This window comes from Moschus berezovskii, chromosome X (genome assembly GCF_049115385.1).
Source record: "Moschus berezovskii isolate FMDL1 chromosome X, NW_MosBer_1.0, whole genome shotgun sequence".
NCBI lineage: Eukaryota > Metazoa > Chordata > Mammalia > Artiodactyla > Moschidae > Moschus > Moschus berezovskii.
Genome location: NC_142488.1, coordinates 126,803,326 through 126,819,479, shown reverse-complemented (window position 1 = coordinate 126,819,479; position 16,154 = coordinate 126,803,326). Strand labels below are relative to the sequence as shown.

At 43.2% G+C, this 16,154-nt stretch overlaps 1 protein-coding gene across 1 annotated transcript; it reads right to left on the bottom strand.

Annotated features, from left to right (window-relative positions):
- Positions 1-331: 331 nt before the first annotated feature.
- On the bottom strand, positions 332-12,417 carry CD40LG (CD40 ligand). The gene is made up of 5 exons (XM_055393294.2): positions 12,147-12,417; positions 9,779-9,910; positions 6,047-6,104; positions 4,125-4,187; positions 332-1,518 (listed from the first exon to the last, which is right to left on the bottom strand). The coding sequence occupies exons 1-5, from the start codon at positions 12,300-12,302 to the stop codon at positions 1,142-1,144; spliced, it is 786 nt and encodes a 261-aa protein (XP_055249269.1). The 5' UTR covers positions 12,303-12,417; the 3' UTR covers positions 332-1,141.
- Positions 12,418-16,154: the final 3,737 nt, after the last annotated feature.

The following is a 16,154-nucleotide window of genomic DNA, read 5'->3' as shown; positions in this document are numbered from 1 at the left end:
CCTCTTACCTAAGGTGGAACCACTTCGACAGCTATTAAAAAGATAAGCAACTGCTTCTCATTTAAGCTTCACTTAGCTGCAACTAATCTAGAAGGAAACCCAGCCTCTTTTCAATCCCCTGCAACATTTCCAGAGCAAGCTTCTCACTGGCTAAGCTCCCCTGTTATCCGTCAGAGGCTATCACAGCCCTTCAGGGAGTGTACTGTCACCAAGATATTTTGTGGTGCCACAAACTTCAGAACTAAGTTTCTGAAAACACCACACTCTTCCTCTCCCCAAAACCCGCACCCCCCCAACCTGGCCTGGGACTTCAGATGCTAAGTAACAACAATCATGTTAAGAGATCTTTATTATTCAAAAAATAAATAAGATAATCACAAGTTCATTCTGGAAACAATGAGGACTACAGGTAGATACAATAGGTTTCCTTTAAATACAGTCATTTCTCAGGGAGGAGTGTGCAGCCTCAGAGCTGACTTCTCTTCACCCCCACCCCCCACCCCATCGACAGTAGTGGAGACAGGAACAGGGTTGAAATAAGATACTTGATGAGCAACAGCCTGACTCAGTGTGTGTGTGTGTGTGTAGGAGAGAAAGAGAGGACGAGAATGAGTGTCAGGGTGGCTGGTGGGGGCAGGGTTTTGGTTCTCTACTGCCTTATACTTCCTAAAGTCTGCCCCACCTCCACCAGGGCCCCGGGGACCCAGAATCCACCATGATTGAATGTGAACTGAAGCTCCCCATTTCCCTTCGGCATCTTCACAGAGAAATCAAATACATCCTCCACTGAAAGACACTGCATGCAAAGAAATAAAATTAAACTTGGCTAATTTTCTGCTGTTTACTCAGAATACGAGCTGTGCATAATGGTGTCTTTTCACAGGACTCTGAATGTCTGTGTCAGTGGAGTTGCTGCTTCAGAATATAAGCTCTTATGGATCAGGGCCTGTTGGGGTTTCCCCTGCCCGGTAATTTACTCATTGCAGCCCTACATGCCTTGGGATGTATAATAAATAGTTCTCCGTCAGGAGGATACTAGGATTATAAATAGGCAGTTCAATGGGGGAGTGGTCTTAACTGCTTTCCTGGATTGTGAAGACCACCAGCATCAGCCCAGCCGCAGCCTGCCGGCTTACACCGTTCAGAGTTTGAGTAAGCCAAATGATGTGAAGCCGGTCCCGTGGCTCACTTGACTTGGATCAGTCACGTTGACAAACACCGAAGCACCCGTTTGCAATTCAAAGACTCCTCCCAAGTGAATGGATTGCTGCCCGCATGGTTTGGAAGAACTGTGGGTGTTCGCAGCTCTCAGTAAGATTCTCTCCGATCCACTTGGGGATTTCAGGCAGAGGCTGGCTATAAATGGAGCTTGACTCAAAGTTTCCCGATTGGAACAGAAGGTGACTTGGGTGTAGATGTAATAGAGTCCTTGTCTTTTCACGGCCAGCTGTTTCCCGTTTTCGAGGGTTACCAGGTTGCTGCTTAGGGTGTAGTATCCTTTGGGGGCCCACTGGAGAACTGTAATGGAGAAGGGGGAAAGCTGTGGTGAGGTTGTGTATACATGATTCAGATTCTCACAGACAATAGAGTTCCATACTGGATACTGGCTTCATACAGGAAGGCAAGTTTGGGGCGTCAGGGAGTCTAAAGGACCCCTCCAGCCCTCAGAGACTATGGAGGAGCTACAGCTGACCAATCGGCCTGGGCTGCACTGTTGGACAGAGTTGGGTTCCAATCCAGATCTTATTCAAGCTTGGGCAAGTCAATCTCCCTGAGACTCGCTGTGCACACTAACTCAAGTAACAGAGCACAGGGAGTTTCCTTCCCCCCTTAAAAACTCTTAAAGCCAATTGACCCTTGAACTTCAGACAATGCGAATGACAAAAAAATCCCATGTCATAAATCATGCTTGCCAAAATGCTCAAAGCCTTGCTAATATCAACTCTCATATCTTGCTTTCCTTGAATTTTCTAAAGTCGAAGACTTGCTGATCTCTCTCACTCAGCCGCAGCATAGAGCAAAGACAAGACCCCCATTTCTTCCTACCTGATCGGGCTCTTGCAAACCCAATCTGCCTCCCACAGCAACGACTAAAATTAGACAAGGAAGTATGAAAATAAACCTGTCATTTCACTGTGTGTTTTGATCTCCCATTGTAGTGGGCGCCACCAACTTGAAAGTGCCTGTATTCTTGTGGCTAAGCCAGAGTACCCACCAACAATGTGCCATTTTCTCGGCTGAGATGTTGAGTGGGTTCAAAGTAGTGTGTGCAGCCGATTTCAAATCTCAGCTCCCACAGAGAACGAGGCTGCAGGGGGTGGGGTGGGGAGAACTGAAAGTACTGATGCATTTGCTTCCTTGAGCTGTTTCTTTTTCACTCCTGCTTGGTGGTCTTAGGCCTATCAGGGTACAAGACGCCACCTGTTCAGACTCACCCTTCCATAATCAGGAAAGGCATCCTGAAATACCTGGGCCTCTAGACCACTCTAGAAAGGCTTCATTATGATGTCTTCACTTTTAGACTATCTGATTGAGAAAACACGGGCCGTTTCCCTATCTTTCCATCTGCAAGGTTTATTGTTATCAAGTCCTTATTTAATTTTTGTTCTTGCTGTAAGAGGTAGGTCAGGATGAGAGCAGCATGACCAAGTAGGTCTGAGAGGTTTGTGGCTGGGGTAGGGTAAGAAATGTGACTCTCTTCTCATCTGATCCTCTGCAAACCTACAGGGTTGCAGACTGTCAACTACACTAGGATCAAGAGCCAACATGGACCTTTTGACAGAACGTGGGAGCAGCGTGACATCTATCCAAGACAAGCTATTCTTCTAAGAGGTGTCTCTGTGGCTGGCACCCATCCAATCCAGATGAGAGAGTATCATGTGGATGACCACCCTGGATATGTCAATACGGTTGTGATATTCTCCCCTAAGTGCATTTTCTGAGAAAGGGGTACTGGCAGAATTATGAAACATTGTGGGAGTAAATGTTATTCAAAAAGGGCTTTATGTTACTCTTCTGACAGCTACAGGGAAGTCAGTTAAGGAATGACACTTTAGGTTTGTACAGTGCTTGACAGAATAACTTTCTTCCATATTAGCTGATTTGATGCTCAGAGTCACCTTGTGAAGTAAGTGAGACAGGAAACCACTGCATAGGTAAAGGGACTTGCCCAAGGTCACCCAGCAAGTGATCCGGGATAACCACCTATGTGTTATGCCCACTGAGAAGCCCAAGCCACCTCAGAGATGAGGCTGTATCTCTTTTCCTCTCTCTCAGTTTCTATCTGTTTCTCTGTGTCTCACACACATGCATATGCATATGCACATGCGCACACACACACACACACACACACGCACACACACTCTGCTTAGAACTCCATTCCAGAGCACTGTGCTGAAGTTTTCAAAGACTGCTCTAATGCTCTTGGCCTGCATTTATGTAGATGGGAGATTTTATGCTAGTGTGTATATTTATCAGATGGGCCACATTCTCCAACACCAGCTAGCATGAGGTACAGATTTTGGAAAAAAGATCTGAGGGCTAGAATCATGGCAGAACATATATGGAAAGAAAAATCATTCAGAGTTGAAAAGATTCCAGTATGTCATCTATTGTTACTTCATTGGAAAATCTAACGTCCCAGCACCTATTGATCTTTGCAGAATGATTTTACCTTTAATTTCCCTAAGGTTGACCCCAAAGAGGTGGGGGTTAATCATACAGGGATTGGAAGATGGCAGGAAATACCCCCTGAGGCCCATTTACACACAGTGAAGAGGGGTTAGAATGAGGAATGCTCCCAGTCAAGAGGTCACTACCTGCCATCTCTTCTATGTTGTCAGCATAATTGTCCCTCCACCCAGTAATTCATCATTCAGTATCAGCCACAGAGCAAGAATCTAATGAGAACATCAGGATTGCTTTCCACTGCCTTTTGTCCCTCCAAGTCCCATCTGTGAATTTGAACCCACTTTGAAGACAAAGGCAAGCACGTAGACATGTCTGGGGAGCTTTGTAAATTGGGCCCCAAAGGAAGAGAGGAGCCTAATCGTTAGGCTGCCTGACTTTAGCCTCCTGGCCTGCCCCTCACTCAGGTGACTGATGCGCAGATGCTTTGGACTTACCAGAGGTTGTTTTACTACTGGCCTCACTGATGACATGTGCCGCTATTTGAGGCTCCTGATCACCTGAAATGAAACCAAAGGCCAACTGTCAGGCCAAAGAAACACGAAACTGGCCACCAAACAATTTGGTCTAGTTCTGCAGCTGGGTCATAGAGACTGTACTTAAACAGGTTATGTGAAAGGAAGGATAAGATGGCCTGAAATCCCTCCCACAGAGGGCAAAGTTTGTTTCTAAAATCTGAACAATCAAATTGATTATTTCCACTGAGCCCAATTCTTCCAAGAGTAGTTCAGTACTTGACTTCACTTTACATAGATTGACACAGGCTAAAGAAAAATGACCCTCTTTAAACACATTTTGAATCTTACTTTTAAGAAAACTCCCATCTTAGTGAGCCCCAAGGTTATGCCTACACACTTAGCTAGTAAGAAGCTTACGGTGTCTGATTTGGTCAAGCACTGGCCACAGTATATCTACCTCCAACCATTGCTCGTGTGAAAGACTTGCTCCTTAATTAGCTGTGCTGATCTTCTAAGTGCAGACATGATGTGGAAGTTCCTTTTTTTTTTTCCAGTAATGAGCTTGGAGTTGGACACCTTGTAGGTGTCCTATAAATACTGAGTCAAGTTGTGTGACCTAAATGACCAGTTTCATTAAGTACATCATTTTCTCAAAGGCTGCTAGGCAGTACCCATATGAACTGGCTCCTCAAATTTCATGGCAATTAACAGACAATTTGGTATGATTCAACATATTTTACAGTCATACTGAAAGCAAAGCCTTCATGGAAATCAGGCAACCCGTTGCATTCAGACCAACAGTTAAAGAAAGCTCTTTGCCTCAGAGAACAGTATCTGTATCTCTATGTATGAATGCATTTCTTCGTGTATATTAGCCATACCACCTTTACACTGACTTTGTAGTAGTAGTCTCTCTACCAACACTGCATTTCTCCTGTACTCAGCTGCTCAGGCCACCCCAGGAATTATTATATTGATTTTGGGTGCTACATTCTAACAGGAAAAGGGAAGTCACTGTGTCCAGACAAGGACAGGAAAAATCCTGGAAAGGGGAAACAGTGGAAGACACTGAGGAGGTTTATCCTGGAGAAGAAAAGGCTCAGGGGCCATGATTGCCATTTTCAACATCTGGACAGCTGCTGTGTAGAAGAGGAATTATATACTTTGCTTAGTATGGCCCCAAAGATCAGAAGTCGATTCAGTGAATGGAGATTACAAGATCAAATTTCAACTCCAGAGAAGAAAAGATTTCTCTTGAGTATATAGTAACCTTCTTTTAATTATTAGAGTCATTCAAAGATGGCCCAGGCTGCTTTATGAGCTAGAAGGTGTCTAGACATGTTTGTTCAAAGGGAAGATGGTTAGTGCTAGTGTGAAGGAGATTCATGACCTGGGGATGCTGTGAGATTTGAGGACCGTCAAGAGGTCCCTTCAACTCTGGGATGTTTGAGATGCTCGGACATCAAGAACAGAGCAAAGAACAAAGCTGTCATACTGAATCACTTCTTGATCCCTGAGGTTCTACTGGCTGTGATTCCCCATGAAAAACTGTTATCATTGAGTGATGAATGACACCACTACCAAATGCTGACTGTCTGGTCATCTTATCCTCCGTAGGTGGCACTAGGCTGTATGGTTGCTGTAAGGTGTTGAAAATAATACAGTGTCTTCATACTTGGTATTGTCAGCACTAAAGGAGCACAGCCTTTCCTGTAAATATGTCCACACAAATCCTTTCTAAGTAACAGGCACCAAGGAAGGTGTTGATTTCGCAGCTGTGTTCCTGCTTTATTTCCAGGGCTAAAGGTTCCTTGAATTCAACTTGGCGTTGTTCAATACAGTCAGCCTAAAGCTTCGTTTTTGCTTTTAAGTATTCATAGAAATGGTAAAGAGCAACCTACCTTTGTGCATTTCAAAGTTTTTTTCTTTCTTCTTTACTTCTTTGTTTTGCATTATATCCTAAAATAAGAATCAAAGGAAAAGGTCATTTTGACAGGAACTCTGGCGGGGGCCTTTAGAGGAAGGTTGCATGCATTTGACATCTGTCATTACTCTGTTGTCTGTTTCTGTTGAGGATTATCGCATAGACTCTGATCCTGTCATTAATTCCATCCTACTGTAATTCAGAGCCCAGGGCTTTGACAGATGAGCTGACAGCTCAGAAAGCCCAGGGGTAGACCTGAAAACAGAATTTGGGCTCTACACAGGTTGGAAGGTAGTAAAGGCTGCTGTTGCCATTTTAAAGATACTGAATAAAAGGTCTGGAGGGCTTAATTGGCAGGCATGAGGTCACCCAAGGAGTCTGAGGCTGAAGCCGAGAGTAGAAACTATGAGATCACACTCTGAGGCAGGGCTTAACCCACACCATCACCCTGTGCTCTGAGCACAAAGGAGGAAGGCGATAACATTTTCACATATTTGGATAATCAAAAGCTTGTGGTCCTTACTGTTACTGGAGTCAATTTTCCACAGCACCCTTCATTTTTGTTCCTCTCTTAAAAGGAATTAGTATTGTTACTACTGATGGGCTCAGGTGTCAGGTGTGAGAGTATAAGTCATGGAGCCTAATGGTCAGCCTGTGCCTCAAAATGCTTGTACGGGGCTCAGAGCTTCAACTTTCCACTTGAGCTCAAGGGTGGTGGCGTAAAAGAGTGGCGACAGGAAAATGTTTGTAAGATAATAAGCCAACAAAAGAGTATTTCGTGGCTTTTCAAAAGATGGAGTGTGATGATCGAAGTCGAGATACTTTTAGACTAGGTGGTTGCCCTGGTGTCAGGGCTTGGCCAACATGAAAATGTGAAGTCAGCAAAGTTTGTCTTTTATGCGTCCGGCCTTGCCTTTCTGTGAACTTTCCCCCAGCCACACGCCCCAGAGCCTCCCTCCTCCTCTTGCTTCACTCCCCACCTCAACTGACAGACTTTTTAAAGTTGATTTTAGAAAATCTGGAAGGAGTTATTTCTCTCTTAGTTGGAACTCAATTGGCAGGGATGGATAGGTTGATCTTTAACTTGAAGAGGAGATGCTCTGACCTTATCAAAGACATCGTGGACACTGGCCAGCAGACAATCATGGAACTGATCATTCTAGCAGGTGGTTGGGGGGGAGGAAGATTTAATGTGAAATTATACTAGTTAAAATGCTGCGTCCATTTACCTAATGTCAACCATGAATCCCTTCTTCTGCCCAGAGTGACAGCTCGGTTCTACCTGCCTCAGGAAGTAATTAGTTCCTTGTCACTAGAGGTGTTCCAACAGAGATGGAGAGACTGCTGGGTAGAGACTGTGGGGAGAAGCAGCAGCTCTGGGTTGATAATTGGATCTGATGATTTTGAACATCCCTTCCTGAGATTCAAACTTTGGGTTGCTCTGGAGTAGTCAGATTGTGACCCAGAAGGGAAGCCTGTTAATATTAGCTAAGAATATAAATGATCCAATTTGGGGTTATTTTGTTGTTGGCCTGTTGGGTTAAAAAAAGTCCAAAATATTTTGTTTTAGAATGAGAAGTTTCATGGCATGGATATTGGAGTGGGGTCAGTCATTGGAAGAGGAGGGGGAGCTGGAGTATTTTGGGTCCAATTGTCGTGGGCATCGGAGGTGCAGATGACATTGACTCGGACTCTACCTCGCAGCAGTGGAGGCAAGAGGCTTCCTCTGTTTCACAGAAGGCACTCTGGTGGACATGCCTGAGAAGGTCTGCCTTTTCAGAATATGAAACTTGGGAGCTGCCACTTTTTTCATGCAAGTATAAGCAGAGAGACCAAACTGACTTTTTCCTTGCTTTTCTCCTGCTAGCTGATTTGGGAAACTTTGCATATCTGACCAGAAATACAGCCATGAGATATTGGTAATACAACTGTAAAACTCTCAGTAAGAGAGGGGGAAGAAACCAACAACCATTCTCAATGCCTTTGGGGGAACTGGAGGCTGATCCCAGAATTATAGATGTCAAAGCTGGTAGTGCCTGGTGGAACATCTCAGCCCTCTTACTGCATAACTGAGAAAAATGAGGCCCAGAGAGGTGAAGTCATTTGCTCAAGATCACACAGCCAAACACATTTAATATGCTAAGTATTGAACTCAAAGTGGATTTATTCACATTTAAATTTGCAACACCTTCCAATATTCTGTAATACTGGCCAGAGCCTCAAGGAACCAGAGAAACTCAAATCATTTTCAAGCCTTGCAAGTAAAGAGTTAGGAGTCTTCCTCTAAAACCTGTATTCCTGTGGAGAACCTAAAAGCCAGTCACAGATTTGAGCTGCATTCTGATTCCCATAGGTGACTCAGGGGTAAGCTCCCAGAGTCCTCACTACTGGATTAAATGACATACCAGGGACAGTATGGAAGGACAGGAAAAAGCTCAGAAATAAGATCTCAGGCCCTTCCACTCCTGGGTTAAATTACACATTATTTGTATGTGAGAACTCCTGTTGGTTTCTCTAGATACCCACCCACCTGGCACAGCGCTGTCCTCAGCCTGGATGTGGCCTCCTACTCACAACCCCCAAGTCCCCTGAGGGCCCAAGGTGTTTAACTCTGTTCTGAGGCGGAAACAGGCACAAAGATTTCTAGATGCTGTTCTGGAGAAAGATCTCCTAGACCTCTTGTCTACGATGATGGGATTAATATTGTAGGCACATCCTCAGTAAACTGTCCCAAAACTCTTGCTTTAGGTACCCATCATAAGGTCACTGATGGAGAAGGAAGAGGCAACCCACTCTAGTATTCCACCTGGGAAATCCCATGGACAGAGGAGCCTGGTGGGCTACAGACCATAGGGTCACAAAGAGCCGGACACAACTTAGCGACTAAACAACAACATGAACCACCGCAGTGACTTAATGCTGGGCACCAGTCTGTTGGGCAAGACAACTTTAAACTCTGTCTGCCTTGGGTCTTGATTGGCCCTAGAGCAGACTGGCTCCATGAGCAGGTGGTATTCTATGGAGACTGGTTCTAGTGGCACTGAGACAGTCCATCACCCATTGCCCACACCTCTCCTCACAGTAAAAGGAAAAGATCTTACTTACATGGTACCTGAAATTCCATCATGAGAGAAGCAAAGCGTTCCTTCACATGTTAAGAGTCTATCAGTGTTCAGAAGTCCCCATCGGCCCCAGTGAAGGCAAACCCTTAACTGGTGGCCTGCCAACACTGCAGTGGCCAGTGTTTATCGCTTCCCTGGGAAATGGGGACCAGACCCTGGGTCCTCAGTGGGAAGGCACCAAGATTTGGATGGAAAGATAAGAAAATGCAAAAAGCAAGCGTGGTGGACTTCATCCTTTCCCCCTGAGGCATCTGCCTGTCTGAACTCACGTGCATGTGTGAATGTGCCCAGGAGAGTGTGTCTTTTCTCCAGAGAGAGCATTTGTTGTTCTTCTTGAGGGCATTCCTATGAGCGAGCACAGTTTAAACCTTCCTTTCCCTTTTAACCATAGGGTTTTGGCTTCATTTTTGCTTTTTCATACACACACCCATATACACGTGTGTACATATGTATGTATACCTGTATCTATAGTATATACCCGACACATGTTTAAACTTTTACATGGTTAGGTTTTAGTTTCCCAACCTAGCAGGTTCCCCCCTCCAAAACTTTTCAATGATATTTTTCCCAACGACTGAGGTCCTTACCTTGACTAAATCTTCAAACCGGCTTCTAATTTCCTCACAGTTCAGTAAGGATAAGGACCCCTCTCCTTTATTGCATCTCTGTATCGTTTTCATGAACACAAAATCTTCATGAAGATTCCTTTCATCTTCTATCTGTTTTTGAAATGACAGGGACATGAGAAATTGTAATTCTGAAGAAGGCAGCTAATGATGTCTGCTTCTACAATCACTTCCATGGCCTCAGCAACACAAGGAGGGCATTGCGAATATAAATGGGGAGTGATAACACATTAGTACACTGGACTGGTGCTTCCCAGGTGGCTCAATGATAAAGAATCCGCCTCCCAATGAAGGAGACTCAGGTTCAATCCCTGGGTGGGGAAGATCCCTTGGAAAAGGAAATGACAACCCACTCCAGTATTCTTAATGGAAAAATCCCATGGACAGAGGAGCCTGGCAGGCTACAGTCCATGGGTCACAAAGAGTCAGACAACCACTTAGAGACTAAAAAACGATACTGAATTAGTGATATTTAGTATTAGCAGTTTAAAAAATCTACAAAAGCCAGCAAAGAAAATGTGATGTTGCCTGAAACTCTAGGTAGAAATCATAGCTATTCTAATGAAATTTAATCACAAAGTGTACATTTTTCCATGTATATTAGCAGCAACATTCTTTAATGGTCATATTTCCCATTGCTTCACTAATGATAGGTCATTATAAACACAATCTATAAAATAGTTTTCTGGTGAGTTAATTTGCCCACTTAGTTTTAACATTTGTGATCCAGCGCTTTATAAAAAGAAGGGGATTTGCAATGCGTGTCAATTACTCAAACTCTAATTACATCTCTCTCTTTTTAACTTTAGTATTTGCAAAAAGCATTTACATTTTTAAAGAAATCATCTTTCATTCCCAAAGTTGAGATATTTTATTTTCTGATGTCCTAGAATAATTAAATGTATGGAAATCACTTGGTTAATCAACGAATTCTGTGCCATTTTCTTGTATTCAGATTACAGTTTTAGATTCAAAACAAGGTCCAGTTAGCCAGCAGCTTTCACTGTCATTAAGAGAACACCCAAGTGCCAGGGTAAATTTGAGTCTCTGTGTGTGTATGTGTTAGTCGCTCAGTTGTGTCTGACTCTTTGCGACCCCATGGACTGTAGCCCACCAGGCTCCTCTCTCCATGGAATTCTCCAGGCAAGAATACTGGAGTGAGTTGCCATTCCCTTCTCCAGGGGATCTTCCCCACCCAGGGATCTACCCCGGTCAATATTTCCCCTATTGAGGCTAGGGGAAATATTTGATTGGCAGGGCATTTGATTAGCAGAGTCCACCAGCCCACGAACAAAAAACCAAACACAGAATCCCACTCTTTTCTAAGCAGTGAAGCCTAAAATTTGTAGTAACCCAGTGAATTGCCTCAATTCTGCCTGCCCCACCTTATCCTGATAGAAAATCTTATTGTCGTAATTCAAGGTTGGCGGCTCAATAAAGACCCCTTGCACATCCCTGAGAAAACCCAGTCTCCAGATGTTATGCATCCACAATTCCCACATCCAGACCAGACAAATAATTGATAAAATTTCTCCTTTTCATCCATGACTGATATCTTGTCAACACAGCCAATAATGCTTATCAGTGGAGAAGGGTAAACACATGGAAACAGAATAAATCCTAATGGTAACTTTTTCTTAAGAATGCAGAGCAACCTGCTAACTTACCCACTCTTTTGTTCTATAAGCCTGGCTATTCAAGAATGCACAACATCTCAGAGGGAAACTGAGCAGCTTACAACTACAATCAGCACTTGAGAATTATACAGAGCCCACCACTTCCACTAAAAGTTGCAAATTGGGGACTTCTCTATGTCTATGTTAACCCGAAGCACTAAGAATTTTCAGGTCAAATTGATGCTTTCCTTCTCTAGTTGAAAATTTAGAAGAAAAACAGTTGTCTCCATCAGAAAAAAAAATAGTTTACTTTTTAAGCAAAACATTAGCAGATCATTATAGCTAATGTCTCCACAGTGCTTATTTTGTGCCTGGTTCTGGTCTTCGCTTGAGTTTAATCTATGAGGTGAGTACCATTATCATCCCTATTTCTCAGATGTGGAAACTGAGGCATAGAAATGTAAAATAACTTGCCCAAGATCGGAAAATGAGTAGGGGACTGAATCAAGATTTGAACCCAGCAGTCTAACTCCAGAGTCAAGGGTCTTGACCAGAGAAAAGAATAGAATATCTCACTAACTAGACCACAACCACTATGCCACGAGACCATTTATCTATTTGGGTTCTTAACATTGTCCATCATTTGGGTAGCACTAAATCCAACTAAATAAGAACCCTAAATTTAGTTAATGAAGACCCATGGTTCATCTTACCTTGTCCAATCTTCTGTGAAGATACACAGCAAAAAGCGCTGACCCAATCATCTGGGTAATAAGAAACACTGTAAGTAAATACATAAAAATTTTCATGCTGACAGGTGGTCCAGTGGCCACAGAGCGGGGAGAAGGTTGACTGTATGTTTCGATCATGCTGTGTTAGAGTTGCAATGATGTCTTCTGACTGAGAAGGTGGCAGAGGCAGCATGAGAAGACTGTCAAAGTGGCCACCTTACTCAGGATTAGTTAAGAGCGCACAATCGTCGCAGCCCACACTTCCTGGAAAATGTGCTTCGCAGTCTTCTCTCCCAGCAAAAAAGTTACGTAAAGGTTTTTTTTTTTTTTAACCTACCCATATCATTCACTTCCAGGCTTTCCCTTTCATTAGTAAAGAAGAAATAAGTTTCTTCTTCCATATATTCATTCTTGCCTTGAAATGTCATAGACTCCTTAACAGACAATGGCAGTATTTTCCTATCACTGTTTAACGTATGGGGTTCACCAGTTTCAAGGAAAGTGACAGATGAATCCACCAGCAATAGGCTTATTTCAATTTCAATCTTACTAATATAAAGCGGGAACCTGGTAGATGGAGAAAGAAAGAAACACCAACAAAAGTTTGGATTTATTTTATGACTCTCTTGCTGCTGGCTCCTTAAGATTTCTTTCATCTTTAAACCCAACAAAATCCCTGTGGCATTTCAAGTCTACACAGCATAAAGCAAAAAGGAGTGCTAACAATTAGTAAAGAAAATTAAACTGGAAAGATAATTCAAGAAAAATACACATCTTAATAAGAACCTACTGTATAGCACAGGGAATCCTATTCAGTGCTCTGAGGTGCCTAAAGGGAAGAAAACCCAAAAAACATTATATATATATATATATATATTGTGTGTGTGTGTGTGTGTGTGTGTGTTTCTGTATACTTTGCTGTACAACAGAAACTAGCACAATATTGTAAGGCAACTATATCCCGATAAAAAAAATAAAAGAAAAATACACTTCTCCAAGGCGAAGAGAAGTAGAGTTTTGAGTAATTCAGGCCAAAATTCTGGAATTGAGGTTAAAGTAGGAATGATAGGTTGATTTAGCCAAGTTGCCTGTCTACATTGTTCCAATTCATCAGATAATTGTTGATGCTGATCTGTCGGTTTGGAATAGGGAAACTAAACTGCAGTTAAGAGACCTGAATTCTAGACCTTGGGGTACAAATGAATTGCTGTGAACCTCCAGCAAATCTACTCTCCCTCTACAAATCTCAGTTACCTCATACCCAAAGGGGCAATTGCACCTCCTTTGCTTGTCCTCTAGGTTGTTGAGAAATCAAGTAAAGATGTGCCTGAAAGATCTTTGAAACAAGCAATAGCAAAACACTCTCACCTTAAGTTTTCTGGTATTTGTTCAGCCTATGAGGAGTTTTCCAAATGATTGCCATCTCCTTACATACTAGTAAACAGCAAACAAACAACAATAGCTTCAAAAACACCCAATGTTTTGACAGTGATTTGAATTATTGAAGTGTGTAGAATTACCCATTTCTGAATGGCTTTTGATGGTCTTATCAGATTGCCTTTGAAATAAAAACAGCTGTGGAAATCCCTACCCTACATTCCAACCTTTTCTAGAACCATGATAAGATTGCTTTTGTGATTCCTATAAAATTGTTTTGAGAGACAAATAGGAAATGTAACAAACTCCTCTGCAAGGCATGCTATCTGCATAGTTACCACCTGCTTTCTTCCCCTCCCACGCCCCAGCATCCTGTCCTGGGCCCAGATCTCACTACATCTGCCAAGTAGGTGGCTTCAATGCATGTGATAAACTTTGATCAGTCAAATCAGAGGCTTCGGTTCTTAGACAAGGAACCTTAGTTCCACTAAAGGAAAATTATCACGAGAGCTAAAAGGGGCTCGAGGACATCTCCAGGGCCAGTTTCATGCAATGACAGCATGCCAGAGTTGCAAGGACCCTGTGACCATCAGCTCAGCCAAGCTCCGAGGGAGAGGTCGCTGGAGGGACCACAGAGATGCCGACAGTGGCACGTTTGTTCCTGGGACAAACTTCAAGAGAAAATTGTTGTCCCATCTCCCTACCTACACTTCCTGACTTCTGCTCATAACATTCCCCTGAAACTGCTTCCACTATTCTCAACATAATGGTTTGAGTTGAATACTTTGTACGGTTAATTTTTAGTGACCTTTCCAGTAGTCTGTTGGCCTATTTTTTTTGTTGGCATCCTTCTGAAATCTCTCCCCTCTTGCCTCTTAGTATCCTTCTTTGTGTGCTTCCTTTTCCCCCTTGTACCGCTGAAAACTTTGGCATCTCCTATCCTCAGGCTCCTCCCACCCCTCCCCTCTTCTCATTCTATACATTTACCTGGGATGACTGCCATCCATTTGCATGATTTTCACTATTACTTTCATTGTGATAAACCCCAGATGTATACCTGAACCCTGAACTGAAGATTTGTACGTGCAGGTACCTCTGAGTCCAAGGAATCTCCACTTGGACACCCCAAAGCCACCCTGCATCTGCCAGGATCCGAGATTAACTAATCCTGCCACTCCACTTTCTACCCAGACTTGTTCTACCTCCAGGCTCTGCCCATCTCAGTGACTGGTACTACTATACTCACCTAATTGTCCAAGACCTAGGAGCCATTCAGGATTCCTTCCTCTCTCTTGCCCAGATTATTCCCCAATCCCAGTGACTTCCTCATCCCCAAAAGCTTCTTGACTACCACCACTCCTTTCTAGCCTCCAGGAAAACATCCTAGTCCAGGGCCACATCCCCTCTCTCCTAGATGACTGGATTGATTACCTTGTTGCCTTTCCAGCCCCACCCCATCCATCTTCCAGAAGAATGTTAACTCTGAATCTTGTCACTGACCATGTTATCTAATCTATTTTTACCCTCCTAAGACTCTGCATTGGACCCAGGGAAGCAGATTGACAGTTTCTTGGTATATTTATCATGAATGGGATTAGCTCCAAATAGCCTGATAGTCCTTTAATCCTTGAAGTACCCTGTTTGTCTTCCTCTGCCTGGTCCTCTAGATTACTGTAACTTGCATGTGTGCTCAGTCGTGTCCGACTCTTTGAGACCCCATGGACTGTAACCCACCAGGCTCCTCTGTCCATGGGGTTCTCCAGGCAAGAATACTGGAGTGAGTTCCCATGCTCTCCTCCAGGGGATCTTCCCGACCTAGGCATCGAACTTGTGTCTGCTGTGTCTCCTGCACTGCAGGCGGATTCTTTACCACTCAGCCACTAGGGAAGCCCCCAGATTACTGTAACATTGGCTACCTTTTCAGCTTCCACAGTTTAGTTCTATTTTCTGATTCTCTGTCAGATGTCCTTTGTCTAAGGACCTCCCATACCTGTCTCTCCCCTGACAGGAGTGAACTGGCCCTGATATTGGGACTCCTTTAAAAATTTCAGTTGCTTACTGCATCCAGAAGTACTTTATAAACTAGATTACCAAGAAATCTATAGACCTGGGGAGTACAGGTAAGTGCTTTAACTAAAGTCAAATATTGAACTTTTTTTTTAGTTCACAGAAAGAATCAAGTTAATGGATTGAATTGTTTCATTTTTCAGTTTTTCTTGCCTAAAATTTTCTGAAATTTCTGTCGCCTCTCTCTTCTTTCCTTCTTCCTGGTGATTGATCTGCAACAAACAAGCATCAAGGGAAAAACTCAAAAAAACAATGGATCTCATGTATTCTGATGTGACTACACTTGTGGTTGTGATTTTATATTGATCATCTAGAACACAGTCAGAGTTTCTGCTAGGAAAGTTATTTCCAGTACATAAGAAAGAGTTAGATATATCAGCGTTTTGTTTGTTTTACAAAAGGCCTCTCAAGGACTCTTTTCCCTGAATATGTCTGTAAAACCCTTGCCTAGAGGATAGTGTTTCCATTGTAAGCATAGCACAAGTTCTGACCCCTGCCCACCTTTCTGTCTTCATCCTCCACAACTCACTCATGCTCAACCTTGAG